The sequence below is a fragment of the Diceros bicornis genome, chromosome 15, assembly GCF_020826845.1.
Source record: "Diceros bicornis minor isolate mBicDic1 chromosome 15, mDicBic1.mat.cur, whole genome shotgun sequence".
In the NCBI taxonomy this organism is placed as follows: Eukaryota; Metazoa; Chordata; class Mammalia; order Perissodactyla; family Rhinocerotidae; genus Diceros; species Diceros bicornis.
Window position 1 is genome coordinate 37,299,653 of NC_080754.1, and position 26,139 is coordinate 37,325,791.

General features: G+C 40.3%; 1 protein-coding gene across 2 annotated transcripts; it reads right to left on the reverse strand.

Annotated features, from left to right (window-relative positions):
- Positions 1–1,650: 1,650 nt before the first annotated feature.
- Positions 1,651–24,316, reverse strand: KNG1 (kininogen 1). Of its 2 annotated transcripts, XM_058555576.1 has the most exons (11): positions 24,013–24,316; positions 21,393–21,503; positions 20,309–20,393; positions 16,656–16,828; positions 15,433–15,540; positions 11,201–11,285; positions 9,883–10,055; positions 5,858–5,965; positions 5,655–5,741; positions 3,844–3,921; positions 1,651–1,877 (listed from the first exon to the last, which is right to left on the reverse strand). In XM_058555576.1, the coding sequence occupies exons 1-11, from the start codon at positions 24,202–24,204 to the stop codon at positions 1,797–1,799; spliced, it is 1,281 nt and encodes a 426-aa protein (XP_058411559.1). In that variant the 5' UTR covers positions 24,205–24,316; the 3' UTR covers positions 1,651–1,796. The 2 variants fall into 2 exon arrangements, with proteins under 2 accessions (XP_058411559.1, XP_058411558.1); XM_058555575.1 differs by lacking the exon at positions 1,651–1,877 and having other exon boundaries at positions 2,459–3,921.
- Positions 24,317–26,139: the final 1,823 nt, after the last annotated feature.

Sequence of the window (26,139 nt, forward strand, 5' to 3'; positions counted from 1 at the left end):
TACTTCAATCTAAACTCCCAGTTGGGCTTCATTTTATCTTTCCAAGTTTCTCTCCAGCTCTTCAACATCTTCGTATCACATTAGTGAGGTCTGCTCACTGCTCCACAGATGATCATGGCTTGGATTAAATGTCTGTTCCATATGCTTTAGTCTTGCTTCCCAATGTGATTGTAAGGTCTTTGAGGGAAAGGATTTATGTCTTTTGTAATTTTTTTTTTTTTAGTTTTAGTTTTTATCCCCCAAAGCCCCAGTAGATAGTTGTACGTCATAGCTGCACATCCTTCTAGTTGCTGTATGTAGGACGTGGCCTCAGCATGGCCGGAGAAGCGATGCGTCGGTGCGCGCCCGGGATCTGAACCCCGGGCCGCCAGCAGTGGAGTGCACTCACGTAACCGCTAAGCCACGGGGCCAGCCCCGATTTATGTCTTTTGAAATTTAGTTCTCTTCTTCTCAGGACCTAGTGCTAACCATATGGTAAACAGTCAATGCCTGCTGCTTGGTTCAGTTATCGTTTACCCTGAGCAGTTCTCAGAACAGCACCAGCCACAATTAGATAGTTCATAAGGTTTATTTATTTACTTTTGCTGAGGAAGATTGGTCCTGAGCTAACATCTGTTGCCAATCTTCCTCTTTTTGTTTGAGGAAGATTTGCCCCGAGCTAACATCTGTGCCACTCTTCCTCCATTTTGTATGTTGGTCGTCGCTACCACAGTGTGGTCGCCGATGAGTAGAGGGGTCTAGGTCCGCGCCTGGGAACCGAACCCAGGCTGCTGAAGCGCAGCATGCTGAACTTAACGACTAGGTCACAGGGCCGGCCCCTCATAAGGGTTTTTGGATTGAGGTAATGATCATCTCAGAATCAGAAATTATCTTGATGTGTTGTTTTTTGTAATGACAACATTGATAATAAAGCCTCATGATGATATGGTGTAATGGAGTTCAAAAGGTCTGAGTATGAATGCCAGCTCTGTCACATATTAACTGTGTGAAACTGGGCAGGGCTTTGTGAGCCACAGTTTCCTCATTGTAAAAGGTGAGCACAGGGACTTCAGAGTGGTTGTGAGGATTAAGTTACACACCAAAAGGAAATTGTCTAGCACGGTAAATGGCTGTAATAGGCATTCAATAAATGTATTTTACTACAGAAAATTTAAAATCTCTATCCCTTTTTATTCTAGTGGCTTTCTATTTTCTCCTTTACCAAGACCAGAAAGGTAATTTTAAATTTTCTTTAAACTTTTTTGAGGTTAGATATTTTCTGATAATGAGAAGTTGGTAGACAACACATTAACAAGGAAGTTTTTTTTTTTCTTTTTTGGTAATTATCTGGGTCATATAGAACAAGACAGATTACTCTCAGCTTTGGGCTGGGAAATAGGAGAAGGAGGAGGGAGGGGAGTGAGAGAGAGTCCTTAGATTCCTGGTGGAAACAGGACCCGCTAACCCTTGATTTAGCAATGAGGACGAGGCCTTGGTGGTAGGGAAGCCCCACCCAAGAGATTCCCGCCATGGCGAGCAAGAGTGCTCCCGAGTCAGGCTAAGAGCCTCTGTGGTAGAGCCGCAGCACTGGGTCTCTGATCAGCTGGGCTCTGCTGCAGGATGGGTGTGGCTGAAAGGAGACCACTTAACCAGGAGTGAGAACAGGGAGACGGAACTTTATTTCACCCAGCAACAGAGTGATAACATGGCATTCTTCTCTATTTAAATTCTATCCCATCTTCTTGTCCTTCCAACGTGGGGTTGCTGACAGAGGTTGTTGGGGTTATTGTGCCAGGTGTGGAGATTCTGCCCACTGGTCAAGAGACCTCACTCTCAGATGCTGGCTCTGCCCCTGCCTTCCGGGGTCGGCCCACGTACTCGCAGGACCTTAGGTGCTTCTGTAAGTATAGTAAAACTCCGTTAATCTGATGTGATCATTCAATAAGAGACAAGTGAAGCAACCAGTTGACAACGTGAGACTTGTTCCTGACATCATTGGTTCTTTATTTAAAACTACAGACAATATTTGAAATGAAATAAAAACTCAGAGGCTTAAATGCATCCGAAAAATTGAAGGAGCAGTGACAGGTGCATCCACAGGTGAGTGTGGCTTTCAAAGCCTTGTTTCTCTAGGCAAAGCACAGCCAGGATTAAAATGTATGCCCCCCACGCATTTTAAGGCAACTAAAGACAGTCATATTATTCTCTTTTGCAAAAATCAATGTTCTTCAATGTTGTAGCAAGAAGATGATGTGATTATAAAGTGGGGCTAGAGAGGAATTTCCTCATAAAATTTCTGAACAAAATTAGCATCATATCTTGTGATTTTCCCTTGTCAATTATAAAAAAAAGTTTCCTTCGCAAGTCTGCCTCTGTATTACATTCTCTGCTTTCCATCCTTATCTAAACTTAGAGCGGCTGAAAACTAAGGATTACTCAATCTAGCCTCAGCAACAAATAAACAAACAGAAAACTCCTATTTGAAAGCCTTGTTGCGAAGAGTGGTTAATGAGTAAACAGAAATTATTGATTCATGAGAAACACTCTCACCCAGAAAGAGAATTCTCAGAATTGCTTTGTCAAGTGGGAGTAACTATTGGATGTAACTAGCCACTTTTGGAAACAGAAAGTCAATTAATTGACTTCTCCCTGTCCTCCCTTTGGCCAATCTGCCTTTCTTGTTGTCCCTCTTGGAGGTTTTATTATTATTTTTTCCCCATTAAGAATTTCAACATTCAGTCTCTTGACTTCCCTTATTTTCACATGTGTTTGGGGACCAGATGCTGTAGTTTATTCAGAATGTCAAGAATCTTTGTATGAAAATTGATGACGTGCGTTTTAAGGTACACGTTCATTATCAGAAAAGCAAATTGCAGTAGGCCATAAGGCACATTAGTTTGTCTATTTTCTGTGCTAGTTAAGAAAACTTGTGAGGAAGACTCAGAAAGGATTTAGAATTCTGCACACAGTTTTATGTCATCCATAGAGATTGACAGTGTCCCCACTGGGAGTCTCACCACTTCTATCTAGGCTGTTCTGAAGCTTCATGGTTTTTGGTGCCTTATATCAGGATATTTGGACACTGGGGAGAGGGATGATAAAGTGTTAAAGAAATACCTGTGGCTGCATAAATTAATTAAGAGCATCAGAGAGACTGAAATCATGAAATTCTTTAGATTCCACAGTTGGATTCATTCTATCAACTGGCTTCCAGGGGCGTCCAGGACATTTGGGGGGGGTTGTTTCTGGAAAATCAGATATCAGGTTAAATGACAGGCTATTTGGCTCTATCTGGACGTCAGGGATCCAATCATCATCACTATCTGTGGGAGCTAGTGGGGTATTAGTCATCACAGTTGCAAAGAGAGCTGAGTCCTGAAAGTCAGGAAAGGTAACTGCTACACCTGGCTGGGCTAGGGAAGGGAGGGGTGTTGGCCCTTCTGACTCCTCTTGTGTCTGTGCAGAAGACGTAGTACTATCTTCAGAAGAACTTGCCAAATGCTCTGTTTTCCAACCATTGTGCTTTCCTTTGTTTTTTCCTTTATTTTTATGTTTTACATGGCCACGACCATGTTCACGTTTATGTCCATGGCCAAGGCCATGAGTCCCTTGGTGTTCAAGACCATAGTTAATTTTCTGTTGATGTCCATGGCCAAGGCCATGTTGCTTTTGATGTCCATGGCCAAGGCCATGTCCCCTTTGGTGCCCAGGGCCTTGGTCATGCTCGTGTTTATAACCATGGCCAAGGCCATGTTTTATTTGCTTTCCATGGCCCCTGCCATGCCCACGAGTGGGTCCTTGTTCTTTTCCTGAATCCTGCTCTTCGTCTTGTACAGGTGCCACGGAAGTGTGGAGTGGACTTACAGTTGTTCCTTCTTTTGTTTCCACCACTTGTGCTGCTCGGAAAGGTGAAAAACCTGGAGGCCTTTTCAGCAATGAGATCTAAACAGGAAATATTAAGATGAATGCATTACTGTGAAAATCACACTATCAATGAAGAAAGAAGGAACTGAGACCTAGCAATGCTATTTCAGTTTACAATGGGGCAAGTCTTTGTCAGATTTTAAATACTATATTAATATTCCAGAAAGGATGAAAATGAATAACATTTTTTCCTCTTTTGGTTGATCTTATAATTTGTTGATATTGATTGTTGTTTCCAATAATATTCTAAGCTGGAGAGCTTTTTCTTCATCTGGAACAATTGGTTGGGTGAACTACATAATCTCTAGAGTACTTCCTAAGCCTATGATTATGTAAAGCCATGGCACATTATTTATTAACTGATACTATTTCTATTAGCCCAATTACTGCTTTTATCCTAAAAGGCCCTAAGTGGCTTTATGAGGTAAACATATAGGTAGCGTATATCCATGATCACTTTATTGGGCTGAAACACATTAGGACATGTTCATAAGCTTGAAAGGCAACCTTTGTATAACGTTTGTGTTCAATTATATACATACCTACACATGGCAAAAACCTAAATCAAAAAAAAGGGAGACGCAGCAACTTGCATTGAAGGTATGGATTTCGCATTATATCTACCTACACCTTCACTACCAGTGAGAACGTGATGGTTGGAGGCAGTGTTCAGTGGTGTAAAGAGCATGGCCTTTGGAGCCAAACAAGCCAGACCCTACTAGTTATCAGCATCCTGGTGAACAGATTGGGCTCCGATTTGACCTAGATTTGAATCCAAGTGCCGCTGACTTCATTTTTCTCCTCTGTAAAATAGGAATAATAGCAGCACCGGCCTCATAGAGTTGTCAGGAGGGAAAATATGTGTGAAGTCCTCAGTATAGTGCCTGGGACAGAGGAAGCACTGGTAATATTATTTACTCCAGGACCTTGGCATCTTCATTATTTTTAGTGTCTCATCCTAGACAATGGGGAAAGTATTACTTACTTCCCAGGGTTCTTTTAAGAATTAAAAAAGATAATGCAAACGAATGCTTCTCAAACTTGAACGTGGGTATGAATCCCCTGGGGATCGTGTTAAAATGCAGATTTTGATTCAGTAGATGTGGAGTGAGGTCTGAGATCGCATTTTTCCCAAGCTCCTTGGACGTAAACAGAGGGCAGTGGAGCACTGTGCCTTACCTCAGGCACATCTTGAAGGTGCATAGCTGGTGTTGGCTCTCCATAGCAGGGACTACACTTCACTAAGAGAAAGCCTATTGGATGATGGGACACTGACAATGTGTGAGAAGTGAGTAAGAGGACTGCTGCTCTCCTTTCTAGCCATAAAAAAGAGAGATCAGCACAGAAATGTGACACTTCTCCCCATTTTATTTATTTTTTTAAATTTTTTGTGAGGAAGACTGGCTCTGAGCTAACATCCATTGCCAATCCTCCTCTTTTTGCTGAGGAAGATTAGCCCTGAGCTAACATCTGTGCCCATCTTCCTCTATTTTGTATACGGGATGCTGCCACAGCGTGGCTTGATAAGCCATGCATCGGTCCATGCTTGGGATCCAAACCTGTGAACCCTGGGCCACCAAAGCAGAGCATGCATACTTAAACGCTATGCCACCAGGCTGGCCCCTGACTTCTCCCCATTTTAAAAAAGATAGTCTCCCCATTCATTTAAATAATGGTTCATTTTCAAACCCAAAATATGACTTTTCAGAATGAGCAAAATTGATCCAAGCTGACTGTAATTAGAATCATACCGTTTGTAGTGATTGACAGTTGACAGTAGGGTAAATTTTCTTCTCCCAGGGTATCACATAGACTACAGCCTTACAGTCTAGAATTTGCTATCCGTGAAAACAGAAGCCAAAAGACAGAACAGTGTTATTCACGAGATACTTAAACAAGTATAAAACATCAAATAGATGTGTAGGAAATAGTAGACAATTGCGTTATTACTCACTCCAGATTTATGGATCTCACAACTATCGGTCAACTCGTCATTACGTTCCTTGGAACATGTGGTTTCCCTGGCTGTGAATTCAATAAAATACTTCATTCCAGCCACCACCTGGAAGATTAATTAGCACAAAGTAGGAGCTTAATTAATATTGTAAATAAATCATATATTTTTACCCGAAGGACTTTTAGGGGAAAATATTGACATTTTAATTATATGCTGACCAACTGAGAGTTACACAAAAAAGTACAAATGTTTGACAACAAAACTTTCAGTTTGTAGGCACGTGTGAAATATTTGGCTTGGTTGGTCTTATTTCCTTTCCTAAACGGGAAAAGAAAAGCAGGCTATAATTTTTATTTTTATATTTTTCTGAGTTTTATTGTTCAGCAGCTGCAAAATTCACCAGTAATTCAAGGGCTCAAGTGGTAATAGAATCTAAGAAATGTAGGAAGAAAAACTTAAAAATTTTCTTTAAACACGTCTTATTGTCCTGCCAAATCTTGAGTCAGAAAATTAGAGTTAGTATCACTATAGAAATTATGTAGATTAAATTATGTGATTAGAAAAATTATTTGGATTTTCTAGTTTGCTTCTCTTAATTTTTTATATTAAGAAACTGTTTTTGTTTCTAGCAACAGTTTTAATTGTTATACAATGCTGTCTTTTAAGCATTTTGTGGCCCAATTTTCTTTTTTTTTTTTTTTGGTCTGGAAGAGGCACACTTTATTTATTTATTTAAAAAATTAAACACTTGTTTTTAACATACTCTGACTTCAACAAAATCCCAAGTATAGTTTTTTAACTCATTTTAAAATGCCATATCTTGTATCTCTTGTATACTTGAAAAATACACTTTATAAAAATGTTTTTAAATTATACATTAAAAAGTTGATATGGCCCAATTTCTAGACCAAGTTATTCAGTATTTAATTCTAGGATTTAAATGTGTGCGTGTATGTGTGTGTGTTATGGATTAAATGTATCCTCCCCAAATTCATATACTGAAACTCTAACCTCCAATGTGATGGCATTAGGAGGTGGGGCCTTTTGGAGGTAATTAGGTTTATTTTATTTATTTATTTATTTATTTTTTGAGGACGATCAGCTCTGAGCTAACATCCGTGCTAATCCTCTTCTTTTTGCTGAGAAAGACCGGCTCTGAGCTAACATCTATTGCCAATCCTCCTCCTTTTTTTTCCCCCAAAGCCCCAGTAGATAGTTGTACGTCACAGTTGCACATCCTTCTAGTTGCTGTATGTGGGATATGGCCTCAGCATGGCCGGAGAAACCGTGCGTCGGTGCGCGCCCGGGCTCCGAACCTGGGCCGCCAGTAGCGGAGCGAGCACACTTAACTGCTAAGCCACGAGGCCGGCCCCGGTAATTAGGTTTAGATGAGGTCATGTGGGTGGTGGCCCCATGATGGGTTTAGTGTCCTTATAAGAAGAGAATGAGACACCAGAGCTCTATCTCTCTCTGAAATGTGAGGACATAGCAAGGAGGTAGCTATCTGCAAGCCAGGAAGAGAGCCCTCACCAGGAAACTGAATTGGCTGATTTTTGGATTTTCCAGCCACCAGAACCGTGAGAAATAAACTCCTGTTGTTTAAGTCACTCAGTCTATGATATTTTGTTATGGGAGCCTGAGCAGACTAACACTGTGTGTGTGTGTGTGTGTGTGTGTGTGTGTGTGTGTGTGTGTGTGTAACATTACATAGCTATCAAAAAGAATACATCATATATGTCTGTTGACCTGGTGGGATGACCATTATGGAAAAAATGAAGTTATAAGGTGATAGTATGATCACATTTTTGTAAAAGCAAACCACAACAGTCTTCCCTATCTCTTTACGTTTTTTAAAAGCATGGAGAAAGTGTGGTAGGAGGAGGTCGAGGAGAGCAAAGAATATATTCATCTGACAGCAGCTGGGACAAGCAGGGCAAAATAAACGGCATATGACAGAAATCGCAATCATTCACATGTGAAAATGGAGGATTTGAGAAGTTCTTGGTATTTGAAATATAAAACCAACTTGAAATGGGCATGCATTCAAACAAGACTAAACATGCAAGGCCAAGGCAAGACTAAAACTGTAAAATAAATCTTTAGCAATTTGGCAAATTGGTCATTTGGAGGTTGGCTTTTACCAAATTCATCTTACAGTAAATTGAATGCCAGTATATTGGCTGCTTCCACCAAGGCTGCCTTGAGTGACCATGTCCAGGCAGTCAAATTGCTCCTAAAAGTAAGTTTGAAATTCTCACAATAGTCCAGATTGATGGGCAACAGGAGGGATGTCGGTTCCCTTCAATTCACAGCATTACCCATTGTTGTTTCCCTAGCATCCGTAGCATCAACAAACACACACACATGCTAGATGTTGATTAGTTAATTTACAGAGAGAACTGTAACTACTAAGAGGACTAGATATTCCTATTTGAGGATAAGTGGTTCTCTCCTTGACAGCAAACCTCCACCCTGCAGTATATGGTGGAGTACTGTACTATTCCTGCATCATTAAGAACAAGGGACTTTCATAGGAAAGCAGAAATAGAGAGTGAGAAGAAAAGCTGACAAATACAGGCATAGCATGGATTGGTATCCCCTTCAAGTAAGCCTAGTTTGGGTCACGTGCCAGTGAAATCAGGGACAGGGGGTGGTGGCATCCAGGACAGGAATAAGTGCCTGAGTTAGGGAGAGATCAAAGCGTCAGTTTTGATTTATTTTAATACCGTTTGTTTAGGGTTTTTTTCCAGTTATAGAACTAACACAAGAAATTAGAAAGATGAAAATAAATAGCCCCTTGTACCATCATGTAAAAACCACCACTGTGAATAGTCTGAGGTATTTGTTTCTTTTCAGTATTGTTTTCTGTACTTTTTTATAACATGATTGAGAACAGAAGGTATATTTAATTTTATGGCCTCTTGTTTTTCACTGCATATTTGAACACTAGACATTTCCCACCTCAGGAACTCCTCACAGAGACACTTTCAAATTGCTGCTTAATATTCCGTTGTAAGGATATGTCAGATATATCTGATCATTTCTATATTAATGATCATTTTGACAGTTTACCATCTTTTTGATTTTATAGTTAAAGCTGCAATGAATATCATTGTATATAAAGACTCCTAGTTTAGATTTCTAGAAATTCAATTACTGAGCCAAAAGTATGAACCTTTTTTGGTGAGATTTTTTTTTTATTGGATTGTAATGATCACATTGATTTGTTATAACTGTTTGGTTCCATTTTGATTACTTTCCTTTAGCTTGTATTTAGGGAAGCCAGTTTTGAGGTTCTAGAATAGGAATCTGTCCCTGAATACATTGGTCGTATAGGCAGTTGGAGGTGGAAGGGATTTGGGCTCTTCTAATCCAGCCACTCATTTTACAGATGGGGCCGCAAAGGCTGAGTGAGTCTGAGTGATTGCGGTGGGTCACCAGGGGGCTGAGGGGCTGATGCTGTGGTAGAGCTGGGTCTCCTGACCCCCAGACAGGACACTCCTATCCTCTACTGACAGGGCGTAGAAGGAGAGATGAATCCCTAGAGGGTACATTTGTAGCAGGGAAGGCACCCCAGGCAGGGGAGAAACACATGGAGATAAGAGCGTGAAGAGACTGACTGATGTGGCCAAGCCCAGGGCACTAAGTGATGCTACAATGAAAGATGAGTCTAGAAGGGCAGAGAGTAAGTCTTGCTTTTCCTAGCCCTGAATTTTATTAATTATGTAATAGTTGCTAGTATTAATACAGCACTTTAGAGTTTGAAAAGTGATTGACATACATTATCTTATATGATTCTCACCTCAGTCCTTTACAGAGAGAAAATGGAGAGAATGTTCTAAATGACTTGTCCATGATCATACACCAAGCATGCAGCGAGGTTGGGACTTGAAATTCAAATCTACCAAGTCCATTCACCAGGTATACTGTTTCCCAATCCAAAGCCAAGATCAGTGACAAAATTAGTAAGCAATTTGCATGTAAACTATAATATCACCATTTTTGTAGTATAATTTACAGACCTGTGCTTTTGCTTTTTTCACAATGTCAATCTTGAAATAGAAAGTTCCGTTATTCTCTGCGTTAAGCTTTGCAATGGAATGATTCAGAGGCTCCTCCAGTTCTGTGCTGTTGACAGGTATATCTATGGGGCAGCCAGCGCAAATCCTGGAAGGTGGTTGTACAAAATCCTCCCCTGAAAGAATCAGGTTTTAAGTCAGCGTGTGCACTGAAGGAGCAGTCTAGCCTAGCACCTCTCCCACGCATGATCCAGCATCCATTTATAGAGGGCTACATGGCAGCCCAAGGCCCAGTAGTGGGTGGATGGAGGTTGTCTACCTGCCCTTTGCCTTACTGCCTTTCCTATTTTCCTCTCCTCAGAGCCAAGTGTGTTTAGGGGAACATTCAGTCAGAAGGTGTTAGTTGATGACTCAGTCAATATGCTGCACTTAGTTCCTAAGTTTTTGCATTTTTGATAGAAACTCTAAACAGCAATGCTTAACTTAAAGGAATGACTTTCTAGTGGGAAAATTTTAAGTCCTGTGATTCTAGTGAGCAGGCAGCTTGAGTAATGCTTTTTACTGTGGAAAGTATGCAATTATCTTCCAAGTAAGAGAAAAGCCAACTCTTGATATAAGAAATACTGACTTGAGGGGCTGGCCCGGTGGCGCAGCGGTTAAGTGCACGCGCACTGCTTCGGTGGCCCTGGGGTTCCCACGTTCAGATCCCGGCGCGCACCAATGCGCCACTTGTCAAGCCATGCTGTGGTGGCGTCCCATATAAAATAGCGGAAGATGGGCACGGCTGTTAGCCCAGGGCCAATTTTCCTCAACAAAAAAAGAGGAAGATTGGCATTGCATGTTAGCTCAGGGCTAATCTTCCTCACACACACACACAAAAGAAATACTGACTTGACCATAAACTCTCACTCTCTCCCTTTCCCCCCATTATAACATGCAGGAAAAAAAAATCTTTAATTGAAGGATTATTACTGAGTGTATAAAAAGAGATATGGCTACCCCAATTTACAACACCTGACATAGGGACATCTTGCACACAAGGAAGACAAGCTGAGCTTATACCCGGAGGCCAGCTTTGCCCAGGGAACATAAATTTTCCCTTTTGTCACCATATTCCCTTCTGGCTACTTGCAGAGCAGTCTCGCTGCACCTGCTGCAGCACAGCTGAGCAGAGATGGGGTACAGTGTTCTCAGGAAGGTCTGTTGGTCATACAGACTGTGGCATATCATGGGAACCAAAGCACGGTTTGTATGAAAAGTCCTAGCCAGTTGTCTGGGACCGACAGGCACTCTTGGAGCAGCCACGTGTATTATCACATACCTGGTAAAAGGTTACAGTTCTGTGAGAAAGAAGCAACTCTTAGCTGAATATCCACTTGTGCTTTCCCCGTACATTCACCGATATCCTGGTTTTTAAAAAATATATGTGCATAAATTAAAAACGTTTTTAAGAACCTTTAAACAACTAGTAAAATTAAGAATAGGGTATCAACTTTACAGATCATCGCATAGTCTAATTGCAAAAGAGAGAATAAGAAACAATTAAGTACTAGCATCAACAACAACAAACACACATCCACCAGCATACGGAAACATGAAATAAGGTGACAGGAATACCTCATATAGAAATAGTAACCATATAAGTGAATGGGTAAAATTTTCTTTTAGAAAGGCAAAGGATTTCAGATTAAGCTAAAAACAAAATCAATGTATTACATCTTCAAAAATAATCTCATAATAAAAAAGATAAAGATTAAACATAATGGATGAGCAAAGCTATATGAGGCAAATATGAACAAAAAAGGACCTACAGTTTTATTAATGTTGGACAAAGTAAAGTTTAAGGCAACAAAAAACTCATAAAGGTTGTAAAAAAGATAATTTTATTTTAATAAAAAATGTAGTCTAGAAGCATGGAATCAAAATACATAAAGCAGAATACAGATATATGAATAGAAATGGATAAAAATAATTGTGGTGGGAAAATTTAATATATAACTATGTATCTGACAGGCCAAATGGATAAAAAAAATAAATAAGGTCATAGAAGACTTGAATATGTAATAAAGATTTATTTAAATGGTATTTTCATACAGTATGCATGATTTAAAATGCTACTTTCATAAGTATGATGCAAATACTTTTAACTGAAAGGCTCAATAAATTTTGCAAATCCGAAACAATACAGGCCATGTTCTTTGACTTCAGCACCAAAAAGAAAAAAAAAACTCCCTAAAAATTAATAACATAATTTTAAACAAATAAATAAATGAATAAATAAACAAAAAACAAACTACTTGGAAATATAAACACACTTGCCTAAATAGTTAGGGTCTTCCTTGGATAAGGAAAAAAATAAAAAACAAAACAAGAAAAATGAGAATTCCACATAATGTTGCCAGAGCAGCATTCAGAGTTAACTCACTGCTTTATAAGCTTTCATAATTTAAAAAGAGAGGCAAGAAACAAAGAAAACAAAACAACTCCAAATCTAGGTGTTTATCTCAAGCAGTTAGGGAAAAAAAAAAAGAATAATAAACAGTCTTAAGGAAAACAAGAAGGAAGAAACAATAAAGATAAAAGCAAAACCCATGAATTAGAAAACAGAAAGCACTCGCACTAATATATAAACCCAAATGACCATTGTTGGGGTAAGGAAAAAAAGTCAAATGCAAAAAAAAGGCAACCTAGGAAAGGATACAGAGAAGTATAAAAATATAAGAGAGTACTATGAACAAGTGTACACTAATTCAAGTCTCCAAAAAAGAGATGCTTTTCTGGAAAACTGTAAATAACCAACACATTTAACAACAGGAAGGAAACTTGAATGGATCAAGTACTGAAGAAGAAATAGAAAATGCTATCATTACTCTCAACTTTCATTCTACTTTTCACCTCCAAACAACATAAATGTTTTATAGATGAATAATTTTAAAAATTAAAGAAATATATATATTTCCATGCTATATAAACTGTTTCTGAATATAGAAAATAGTAGCAAACTTCCCAACTCATTCTATAAAACTATAATCTGAATTCCAAAACCTGAAAAAATAATGCACACACAAACACACCAAGAAAACTGTTAAATCACTTTCACTTATAAATACAGATGTAGAATTCTTAAATAAACTAGAAATAGAATCCAAATGCACATTTAAAGAATAATTAACACTAAACAAATAGGATTTGGTTTAGGAATCTAGAGATTACTATTAGGAAACTTGTCAAAATAATATAACAGATTAAATTAGAAAAACATAATATGATATTTCAATACACATACTAAAGCATTTTCTAAATTCAACACCGATTCCTTATTTAAAAACAAACCTCTAAAGATCAGAAATGTAAGGATGCTTCCTTAACATGACAAAGAACATAGACTAGAGAACAAATTTTTTGTAAGAAAATATTATGGGATAAAGGTTGTCACAGATTTATGTAGAAGGAAAGAATGTCGAGATATCTGGTTATTATCTTGAAAAAAATCAATTTAGATACCTCACATAATATATCACAATTAATTCCAGATAGGTTTGAAAGCTTTTAAAAATACTGACTGTAGACAAACTAGAAAAAGAAACAAAGTGACTGCTGAACAAATGATGGAAGAATTGAAAAAGAAAATATGGGTAGATTTGGTCACCCATACACAAAACTAGTTGTAAGTCAGAAATACCATAATGAAAACTAAAAAGTAAACAACTGAGAAAATATGACAAAGCACTGATACCTTTAACATATAAAGACTATTTTCTGAATTAAGATTTATCCCAAAGAGAAATGGGCAAAGGATCTAGAAGACAGTTTGTAAATTCCACCCATGAATTTCTTACAAATGTATGAAAACATAACGGTTAAATAAATGCATATTTACTACATTTTGATTGAGAAAATGAAAACTAAAAATGTTTTTGTCTATGAAATTAGCTAAGTTAAAAAAAATAATACTGAATTCTATCAAGGGTATACATTGCTGATAGGATGTAAATTGGTGTATTTGGCAAATAGTTAACCTATAGAGAGAGAGTTTTAAGAGCTTTTATACAATTTTATACTATGTGTAAGGCCAGGACTTTATCTGAGGAAAAAGTAACAGATACAGAAATAGCTTTATCCTCAAAAATTTGGTGAGTTATTAATTATAATAAAAAATGGGAGCAACCCAAATGTCCAAAAATAGGAAAGGAATTAAAAAAATTTGTGGTTTGTATTTACATTCTCCTGATGGCTATGAAGTTGAGTATCTTTTCATGTGCTTATTGGTCATTTGTATATCTTCTTTAGAGAAATGTCTATTTAAATCCTTTGCTCATTTTTAAATTGGGCTGATTGTCTTTTTGTTGTTGTATTGTATATGCATTCTTCATATATTTTACATAATAAACCCTCATCAGATATGTGATTTGCAAATATTTTCTCCCATTCTGTGGGTTGTCCTTTCACTCCCTTAATAGTATCCCTTTTACTTTTTTTCCCAATTATGAAATAAATACATTCTCTCTTAGAAATTGGGAAGAGTCAGAAGAGTTCCAAAACTGTAAAGAATCCGAAAAAGCACCCATAGTTTCAGCTGAAAGTTAACTATATTTTATATTTTGGCGTATTTGTTTCCCATCACTTTTTATGTTTACATTTTCTTTATATATTTGAATGAAATTTTACATATAGTTTTGTATCCTGCTTTTTTTGTTTTTTACTTAACATATTATAATCCTTTTACTAAGTCACTAAAAACTCTGTAAACATAGTTTTAGTGACTGCACATATTCTACTGTATGGATATACTGTAATTTACTTAACTATTCCCTAATGTTGAAAATAGAAGTTATTTCCAATTTTTTCTATTAATAATAATGCTGAAATTAACATCTTGCTGTCTGGATTTCTCATTTTCTTCCCATATAATAGAATTTTAGAAGTAAAATTAGTAGACTAAAGTGTTTTCAGCAATCCCTTGCTTAAAGCACAGTCTTCTGCTAAAATACAAATATCCCCGGGAAGGTCATCAGGCCTTAGCCATCTTAACATGCACCAACTACTGCCACTGTGACACGCTCTCTTTTAACATATGTTTGGTTCAGATAACAAGACCATCCTAGGAAGGGTCACTAAGGGACAGAGACTCAGGATGTTTTTAGTAAAGATAAGGTAGGGGAGGGAAGGTGAGAAAAGAAGCAGAGACAAGTTTAAAGTGAGGGATTGTCCTGGGTAGAGCTCGGGGGCACATGGGGAAGAGAAGGAGACAGGAAAGTGTGAAGACATGAAAAGACAAACTTGATCATGGCATCATTTTGTCTCAGGCTATTCCTAGTCCCTGGTCATATCTGTAAATGCTTATTGCTAGATGTGCAGATTCCTTGACCAGGTAGGTAAGGCAGCTTAACCAGTCACCTGAGCTTCAGAGTTCCCTCGTAAATGTGAATGTGAACTGGTGACTGTCATCTAAAATTTTAGTGACTGGGTCTTCCTACACAGTTGAGAGTTTCCACACCTGTAAACACTGGACACAAAATGCTAAGACTTATAATTAGATTTTTGTTTACTTACACCATTCAAAAGGGACTTGCAGTCTGGAGTTAAGAATAGAAAATTCGCCTTGGAACAATTAGTTTGTACAACTGAGTAAGTAATATCATAGTTCCATCCAGCCACCACCTGAAACAGTTTTGGATTGGATATTTAAAGGACAGTTTAAACATCATTGACAGTGTTATGAAGACCTTAGAATACTGTTTGGCATATCAGAAGTGCTCATAAATGTAAAGTATTATTAGTAGTAGGCAAAAGTCATTACTGAAGAAATGTTGAGCACTTTCTGACTCTCACATCCCTCAACACAACACACACACACACGCACTCCTACACACCTGAAAATGAAAAACAATATATAGATGGAGTTACTGTATTTCCTTAAGTAAGACCTAGCGATATTTCCTTGGCTAGGCAGCAGAAAAAAAAAATGTTCTATTGAATTTTGTGAAATATTAATAATGCTCTTGTAGATGGATAAAGAAAACTTTGGAGCTGGAGTGGCCTTTACTGGTAAGATCTCAGGTTCCCAGACTGCCAGGCAATAAGATTTCTGCCGCTTGATCCTGGGCTAGTCCCACCCTGCTAGCTGGATGTGGACGTATCTGAGTGGAACATGCAGCTTGCGTGAAGGCCGGTTGGAAGGTCTATTAAAAGCAGGGAGTGTTACCGACCAAAGTGAGCCCCTCATAAATAGGGGCTGAAACACAAGGAACCAGTCAACTCTCAGCAAAGGCTTTGTGAACTGAAGGAATGAAAAGACCAGATTTCTTTCTTTTTCTGATGATATGGAAACTGTAATTTAGAGGGTACCCAGAAAGCTGTGCCAACCTTTCTAGCACAATTTAACATTTTGGAGCCAAGTTTGACTCATGATAGCTAGGTGATATAGTTTTCTTAAAATCTTAATTAAGGCCAGAATGACTTTTCCATCTCACCATCTCTAGGAAGAACATGCAATGCTGACTACCCGCTCATTAGAAACAAATCTCACAGGAAGGGGGTCTGAGCGGCCCCCGTTTTTCCCTTTACATATTGCAGTGTCTGAATCACTGGCTAGAGAGAAAGCCCTTTGCCTCCGATGCTAGTCATACGAGACCAGAGGAGAGCTCCTCACCACCCCGTCATGGAATCATACGTTTTCCTTCGGCCAATGGTTTACTTTAGGTAATGAAACCCTAAATATAAAGATCTAACACGTTTTAACAATACCATGCAAAATGAAAAATTAAAGAACAAACCTGTCTTTGAGCTTTTTTTACTTCTCTAAGAGCAAAGAGGTGGGAATGACCCGTGTTGTTGTTAAAATATTGCACAGCATGTCTCAGAACGGGTTCCAAGTCGGGGCTTGCAGTTGATATGGGGTGCAGGCAGCCAAGGCATTCGTACTGGGCTGTCACCACAGGGCCCTCGGCTTGACAAAGAGCAGGCAAAGAGGCAGCGTTAAGGAGCGAAACCCGCTTTCAGATACATTGCCCTAAATGAGCAAGATAATTTAGAAGGCCATCATAAACAAACTTTCCAGTAAATCCTAGTATGCATTAGGAAAAGAACGTAAGACCACTTTTTAGTCAGAGAAAAACACTGATCATTACTTAGGAACATCTTACATGCATACTATTGTGCATGATTATTTTAAATTTATTTAAAAGTCATTTCAAATTATAGAAGTAATACATGAATTTATCCTCTTATAAAAAGTAAAACAGTATAGATATATTATTATTTACTTTTCAGTGCTAATTAAAGTTCCTTGAAGCCTGGCTCAGGGGATAACACGTTTTGTATCAATTCAATCCAAGAAACATTGTATTTTGCACCTACTGTAATATGCCAGGTACTGGGCTAGGCCACGTGGGCACATTAATAACAGCCACTGCCGTGAAGGGTTGGGCAAAGTCTAGTGGGAGAGACAGACTTGCAGATGGATCATTTCAATATAATGCGACAAGAGCTTGGAAAGCCGGGAGCCTGGAGTGAGCTCAGGGAAGAATTTCCTGAGGAGACGAGGCCTGAGCTAAGAAGAGAGAAGAGTGGTCCAGGACAACCTGGCAACATGAGGTGTGAGGTCTAAGGAGGAGGAACGGATGGCTCCCGAGAAAGCAGGATGAGGCAGGGACAGCAGTGTGGAAGGCGGTGCATACACATTTTGCCAGAGCTTAAAGAGGGAGGCAGGGAGGGGTGACTGAGGTCTGAACAGTCGGTAGAGAGAGTCCTCTGCTGTTGAGCCTGGGCCCCACCCTGGATGCCTGGTGTCGCTAACTATACTTCAAGGGCCATGTACTCCTGGGTGGAGCTGATGAAAGCTATGGTGCCCTCCCCAGGGAAATGCGCATTCACAACGTTCTCCACGTAGTTTCAGGGTGTTCATAGACCCTCTGAAGTGATTTAAGAATGGTCTGCTGTAAGAAAGGGGAGCCACTGAAGGGGTTTTATTTACTTATTTTTCTCGTGAGGAAGAGTGTCCCTGAGCTAACACCTGTTGCCAATTTTCCTCTTTTTGCTTGAGGAAGAGTGGTCCTGAGCTAACATCTGTGCCCATCTTCCTCCATTTTGCACGTGGGTCACCACCACAGCATCGCTTGATGGGTAGTGTAGGTCTGTGCCTGGGATCCAAACCCAAGAACCCCGGCTGCTGAAGCGGAGCACACTGAACTTAACCACTACACCGCCAGGCCAGCCCTGAAGGGGTTTTAATAAAACCATGTAAAATATTAAAAAAGAAGTGAGTTTATATTAAATTACCAAGTAATGTTCATAACAGATAGCCCTCACCCGCTGGTCGGGAGAGGCACAGGCTGCCAGACAGGGAAGGTAGTGAAGGAGTCCTGGGCCCCTTCCCCCAGGGGTTTTGCTGCCCGAGTGTGTAAGATCCACACAGAATGAGGGGGCCAATAGTGTTCTATACACTGTCCCTCAGTTTTGCAGGTCAACACGGCTGCACTTGCAACTCCTTTCTGGCTTTCTCTCCGTAAGTGTGTGTGTCAGGAAAAAGATTTGCTAGGTGAATATTCACAGCTTTTCCCCTCCTCTCCCTGCAGAAGTTATGTTGAACCAGGCTAACAGGCAAAGTCAAAAACATGGAGGGTTACATGGGAAAGGAGGAGAATTACTGATGGAAGAACCAAAAAAAAAAAGATGAACACAGGAGGGGCCAGCCTGTGGTGCAGCAGTTAAGTTTGCGCACTCCACTTCTGCGGCCCAGGGTTCGCTGGTTCCGATCCTGGGTGTGGACATACTCACAGCCCATCAAGCCATGCTGAGGTGGCGTCCCACATAGAGCAACTAGAAGGATCTACAACTATGACATGCAACTATCTACTGGGGCCTTGGGGAGGAAAAAAAAAGAAAAAGAGGAAGATTGGCAACAGATGTTAGCATGGAGCCAATCTTCCTCAAAAAAAAAAAAAAAAGATGGAACACAGGAGGTGAAAGATGAGATGGAGGAAAGACCAGAGTCTCGTTTGCCTGACCTCCAGGGCAGCTCTGACCGGGGCTAAGAGAAGAGATGAAGCAGTCTTTTGAGGGTGAGGGGAGGAGGGTGATGGAAAGTCAGTTTTTCTGGGTGACAGAATGATTTTTCACCCTGCTCCAACATTTCTAGAGGGATGATTTTTAATTAAAACAAAGATTTAAAATGTCAAATTCTGAAACACATCTGGCCAAATCTGGGTTTCAGATAAGGGATTGTGGACCTCGTAGTAATTTCTGAAAATATGGCAAAGGGCTTTTCCTCTCGTAGTGTAGAAGTGCTGTGTTCTGGATACTGTTAAAATCTGCTTATGAGATAGAGTTATTAAACTGAATAATGAAAAGCTACTCCAAAAATTTTTTTTAAATTACTTGTGATTTCTTTTCCACTTTTCTTCGACTACAACTTCTTGCAAGAACTGGAACTCAAGGGATATAGTTTTTGTGGGCTCTATACGGATGACGAAGGCCAGAATGGAACAACTGCCACTACGGTGAGGTTCAATAGTGTGACTGAGATGCTCTTATGGAGCCTCATGTACTAAAACCCTACCTTGCAGAAGGCCAGTTCTGGGACGGCTTTTATGATTGACATCACCTAGATGTGCCCATTCTTCTGTAACTGGCACCTCTGCCACAAAAGGGAAGGAGCTAATAGTGCTTATAGTTGGTGATAAGTTGCTCCATACTTTATTCTAAAGGAATTTTGTTTATTGAGGGTCTGCTATACCAACTCTGCTAATTATTTGCTGTGGGATCTTGGGTCAGATACTTAACTGCTGTGGGCCTCAGTTTCCTCATCTGTAAAATGGGGATATTAATACTTTCTTCATAGAGTTGTTGTGAGGATTAAATAAGTTAATACATGGAAAGTGATCAGAATGTGGCTGGCAATAAGAGCTTAATAAATGTTAGCTAGGATTACTTTCATCCTGATCATCATTCACACATTATGATGATTGTACCCTCAGGCATATCATCTAGTTTCAGTCTATAACAATCCCATGAAGTGGGAATTACTGTTATCCTCTTTGATAGATAAGGAAGAGGAAAGCCAAGCAGGTGAGGAGCTTTGAAAGATTCCAGGCCAGGTCCGACCTCAAAGCCCGTGCTTTCCTCACTCTAGGATGCTGCCTCCAATCAAGGCAGTTTTTGCATCTACTCACCTTTGCAGGGCCCTTGCACACACCTAATACAATGCTGCACTCGAGGAAGAGAGTCAGGATAGGGCTGAGGGGATGACTGGCACAAGCCTGGCCCCAACCTCCGGACTCTGCGGCTCCACCCTCCCAGCCCCCCGCCCCCAAGGCTGCAAATGGCACCCCTATGGCTGCCCTCTGGGAGGGGACTTGGTCTGGGTTGTGTTCCTGGCACACAGAAATGATTCATTTTTTCCCCTCCAGCCACCGGATGGATCAGCTACCTGGAGTAATCTGGCAGGTTTGGGTAGCCACGGAGAACCTCATATCCTCACTCTTCCTTATGGTCGCTGTGCATTCTCCTGTGGCCTAAAAAGAAAAAACCGGAGACCATTTACCTTAATCTTTCAGGGGGAGAAGTCCACCTAATACTCTTGCTAAATATGGTTTTCCTTTTTTTTTTAAATTGTCAAGGTTTTTTCTAACAGAGTTTTGAGACACAAGAATGAATGTTTTTGTAGCCTAATGATTATTTTTTAGAATCCATTGATATTTGGGAGATGTTGGAGGAAGGGCAGTATAAATGGTGAGGTTTTAAAGCGTGAGTCTTTGTTTTGAGCCCTGAACATATTTCTTTTTCACCAAAATGTACACAACGCCTTAGGACCAGCCTGCCAAACTCTTCTCTTGATTTACCTGTCAATTTCAGTGTTCAAACTGCGTACACATGCCGGTGTTTTGACATTAAAGAGGTGATTCCATGGACTGTGAAACATGTGGCTTGCTTCCTGGCAGATACCACCTACAATCTCCCTTAATTAAGGCGAGACAACCAGCTGTGGTGTGCCAGGCACATGTTAGGCATCTGGTTAAGATAGCCACTGTTATTAAAACAAGGTCCTTTGCATAATGGATCATTTCATTCTCCAACAACCTCATCTCCTGATGAGGTCAATTTTAAGTCCCTGTTATAAGAGAGCACAGGGTTCCCAGTGGTCAGCTAGTTGGAGGCAGATGAGGATTTGTACTCAGGCCTGTTCAATTGAAGCACTACACTCTCCCCTCACCAGCCTCGATCTCAGCCCAAATGCTGATCTGTTGTCTCTCTGGGGCCTGGTCCACATGTCCCAACTGGTCATTAGAGTCCCCTTCTTATGGGTGGGCTTACTTCATGTTTAACCACTGGCTTCTCCACGCCTTTTCTCTCTATGCAGAATACATCAAGCATTTGACTTGTCTACACATTTGAGGGTTTATGTGCATCCCTCACAAACAGACTCAGCAATATTAATCACCCCAAAAGCACCAGTAGAATAATCTAGCAGGCTCGGAGAAAATTGGAGGCTCAGGAACTGTCAACATACTTACAGCTTGCTCAGAATCTTTGTAGTCGCAATCCTGCCAGGTTGTGCCATTTCCAACAGGACAATCACCCTCCTTGATTTGGTACTTGAAGGAATAAAATGTGTCAGGGTCATCCTGAAAAAAAGCAACCAAAGATACGTAGGGTTCATCCAACTGACCCAACAGAAAATCATTGGAGTGGGATCTGGTGCAGTTATGAATATTTGATCTTGATTTGATTCAATTAAGGCAAAACATTTATTAAAAATCCTGAAAGTTATAAATATTTACTTGGAAGAATGTTCATAATATATTTACAAATACATATATTTTAAGTTACAAAGTAGTATACATAGTATTAGCCCATTTTTAAGGAAACCAATTTATATGTAAATGTATGATTTTTAAAAGTCTGGAAAATTATGCAGCAAAGCTGTTAAAATGTGTGTCTCTCAGTGGTGGGAGTACAGTTGTCTTTCACTTCTTTATACCAACATTCCAGAATTGTCTATTCTTTTTAACAAACATATATCGTTTTTACAATTAGAAAACAAAGAAAAAGAGAGCTTTATTCATTTTTGAAAAAAATGTTAACAGTTGTTTCTGGACAGTGGGGATAATTATGGGTAGTTTTAGTATTTTTATTTGCTTTGTTTGTTTTCTATTTATTCTAGCATGTCATGAAATAATATACAAAACTCTTAAAGTGCGAAGGTGCTGACTTAGATGAGCTTTCAGATGCAAAATCCTGGCATGTCGAGCAGCAAGGGACCTGAGAGGCGATGCTGTCCAGCCCCTCACTTTGCAGGTGAAAGAAAGGAGGCCCCGAGTAGATAGGGCACGGCTTAGGCAGCCTCCCCACCTTGGAAAGGCAGAGCCAGCCCCAGATCACAGGTCTCCTGACTCCCGAGGCAGTGCTCTCTTAGAGCCTGCGTGGGTCACAGTATTTGCATCCGAGAAATGATGGTGTCAAACAAGGTAGTCTCTGAGGTTCCTTCTAGGTCTCAGATTTTGATAAAGCAGTAGGTGATAGTGGTATAGGTGGTGCCTACATGGCAAAAGCAAAGATAAAGAGTGATTCTCCAGACCTTTTAGAACAAAAACCACATTTGCCATGGATGTCAGCCAATAAAGACAACAACAACAAACTGTGGCTTGACAGCACGAGGACTCACATGACCACACTAGTTTGTGAAACAGAATGGCTCCATTTTACTTTCAGAAAAAAAAAAAAAAAACATGTCCACTGGGCTTCTTTCTTTATCCTCATCATGTCAAATGGGGGGATTTTTTTCTCTACCAAAGTAAACAATTGCTTAACTATCACAGAGATAACAGTGTTTTACAGCGAAATTCATTTAAACAAACTGTTGAAAGATTAGTATTTCTTGAAATCACACATCCTATCAAGATTTGTCTCCAACAGGAGTGCATCAGTCAGCGAAAAAAATATTAAAAACCAACTAGAACATTGCTGTCACCTTTGATGCATTCAGCTGTGCAGACTTCACAGTAGATATTTTGTTTGATGCAGTAGAACCATGGTAATCTCACTTCTGACTCCTCTTAGATGTACCCCCCTCCCTTTCCCCTAGCTTTATTGAGGTATAATTGACAAATAAACATTGCATGTATTTAAAGTGTACAACTTGATGATTTGATATATGTATACAATGTGAAATGATTACCACAAGCAAGCTAATTAACACATCCATCACCTCACATAGTTGTGTTTTTTATATGTGTGGTGAGAACATTTAAGATATAGTCTTTCAGCAATTTTGAGTATACGATACAGTATTATTTTTATTTTTTTTTAAATATTTATTTATTTATTTTCCCCCAAAGCACCAGTAGATAGTTGTATGTCGTAGTTGCACAGCCTTCTAGTTGCTGCATGTGGGACGCGGCCTCAGCATGGCGGGAGAAGCGGTGCGTCGGTGCGCGCCCGGGATCAGAACCCGGGCCGCCAGCAGCGGAGCGCGTGCACTTAACCGCTAAGCCACGGGGCCGGGCCCAGTATTATTAACTATAGTCACCATGCAGTACATCAGATCCCCAGGACTTATTCATCTTATAACTGGAAGTTTGTACCCTTTGACCAACATCTCCCCATTTCCCTCACCTCCCAGCTCCTGGCAACCACCATTCTACTTTCTGTTTCTGTGAGTTCAACTTTTTTAGGTTCCACATATAAGCGAGATAATGCAATATTTGTTAGACGTGCCCCCTTAAGCACCCCTTCCCCACCCTAGCTCTGGAGGTCTTTATATTTCAATCTAGGGCCAGTCACCCAGTAAATCCTCTTGCTGCAGCCTGACTGAGTTCCTGGATTCTCCCACTCTGCATAGTCTCTTTCAAATTACTCCATCTACCCTTGTTTCATTTCACCTTGGGATACTGCTCCTCTGATCTCCCAGGCTGCTAACCTTGGTGGCCCAACCACTAGTCATACCGTGCCCTCCACCCCCAGGCCGGAGAGTGGTGTCAGTCTTTTATAAGAGCTGTAAGCTTCTTCCTTTAATTATCAGTTCTTTGGTGATTGGCGTGTGCGTGTGTGTGTGTGTGTGTGTTTGTGTGAGGTCCGGGCTCTGAGCGACAGCACAAATCCCAAATGACCTCAAGGTTCAACCAGCCCACTCACCGTCTTGGTGACCTCCATGACGCGGTACAACACAAACTGGTAGCCACTTTGTTTCCCATTGTTATATTTCTTCAGAGCCGTGTCCACAGCCTTAAATACATCCTCATCATTGCAGTCGATTTCTTGCAAGGACTCCTGGGTTACACTTAGTAGCAGCCTGGAGCAAAGGAAAATGATGGCAATTAATTTCATGACTTAACAGTCTCCCTTTGGGAGTTTCACCAAGAATTGGGAGCCAACTTGAATGCTGATTTTAGCGATCTCCAGCCTCTTATCTCCTCTGCGCTCCACTCTCTGCCTCAGCGCTCTGGGGCACTGGTTGGATTCCTGCTGCCGTACACTATTTGCCCTATTCCAAAAGGACAAATGGCTCTGCTGGGTTATCCAAGAAGATTTCAGGCTGGACTATTACAACACAGGGGTCAGTGACCTGCTTGTTTGCATTTGAGAAGCATGTGGGTGCACAGAGCACATTTCCAGGTGATTGCACAACTTTGTATAGCAAATCAGAGCAGACTCTAATAAAGGAGGAGAAAAAAAAACACCAACCACCTCTGTCATTGCCTTGTGACTTTCCCAAAGTCATTTACAAAGGTCACTACAAGTGACAACAATGCAACAATGAGTACCATGTGCAGACACCTTTCAATAAAATTCCTTTGCAGGATGTCTAGCTGCAGAGAAGCAGGCTGCTACCAATCATATTGCATGCCTGGGGAGCCCATGCACAGGGACACAGTGAGTCCTGTGAGTCCTACACCAGGACACTGGTGCAACTAAAAATAAAATATGGGCGTCCTATCTGGTCTCTGGCCAGGCCAGTTTCTTTCCACTCAACTGTATTAGTTCTAGAAAGGAAAATGCTCCCCAGGGTAGAGGAGACAGGGGAGAAGCATAAGAGATGGGTTGAGTGAAGCCCCTTATCCTCTGTCCTTGCTTCTTGTTTCTGGTTTGGTGGATATGAGTGTCTTTCACTCATCAAGCCTAAGCAACTTTTCTGATCAAGTTAGACTGTTCGGGGAGAGGAGGTCTAGGGTAGCCCTTAGTAGATGTTTGCCCTCAAGTCTAACCATCCCTCTCCTGCAAAAAAAGACGTTTGACTGCTTTGTTGTTGTTGATAGAGTCTCTTGCTTTGCCATTCAGTCTCCCTGAAAGCCCCTGGAAAAGAGGGATCACTGTGGGCTAAATGGTGGCCTTATAGTGGAGTGGCAGAAACATGAGCTTGCCAGTAAATCCAACCTGGATTCCAATCTAGCTGTGCTAATTAATTGCTATGTGATCCTGAGCAAGTCAGGGTCATGTAACCTCTCTGCTTACAGTTTCCTCATCTGTAAAATGCAGAAAGTCATAATGTCTCATCAGGGTTTTTTGAGGAGTGAATGAGATAATATATGTGCAGGGCCTGTTAATTAGTCCTCATAAATTATATCTAAACTTAGAGTGGGATGGTTAATCTGCAACTTACTAAAGCAGTTTCAGGTCATGGTGATGGCAAAAGGTAGATTCCAGTGTGAGTTCAGGGAGGTGGAGGGCTGAGTATAGGGGGGAAAAAACACAAGGGTGGAAAAGACTTGGGTAAATTCTTAGGCTGGGAAGAAGGAGGGGCCCGCAAAGACGGGGAAGCTGAATCTGGGAGAGTGAGGGCCTGACTGACAGTGCACGGTGCAGACGGAGGCGGAAAGGAACACAAAGCTGATCATGGTGGGCGTTTCAAGTGAAGACTCAGAAACAGGACTTGGCAGTGTGTATAGGCAGGATAATCAACAGGAAAGAAAATGACCTGGGAGGAGGCCAATCTGGGTTCTAATCCCACAATTTACTAATTCTAACAAACATTCATATACTTTTTAGCTGTCACGTAGCAAAAAAATCTAGAAAAGGAGCAATCAATGGTATGTTGTCGCAACCTCTAGTACAATGTAAGCTCCCCAGAGTAGGAATTGTTTCTGACTCTGTTATTCACTTGAGGCAACTGTGTTTGCATATTACGAACGCATTTAATTGTAATGAATTGAGAGCCTTCAATCCTATATTTTCCAGGTAATATTTTCAATAACTCAAGCAATGTTTGTGAAAATACTTTATAAATTATAAAGCACTACTCAAATGCTTCTGTGACTTATTAAC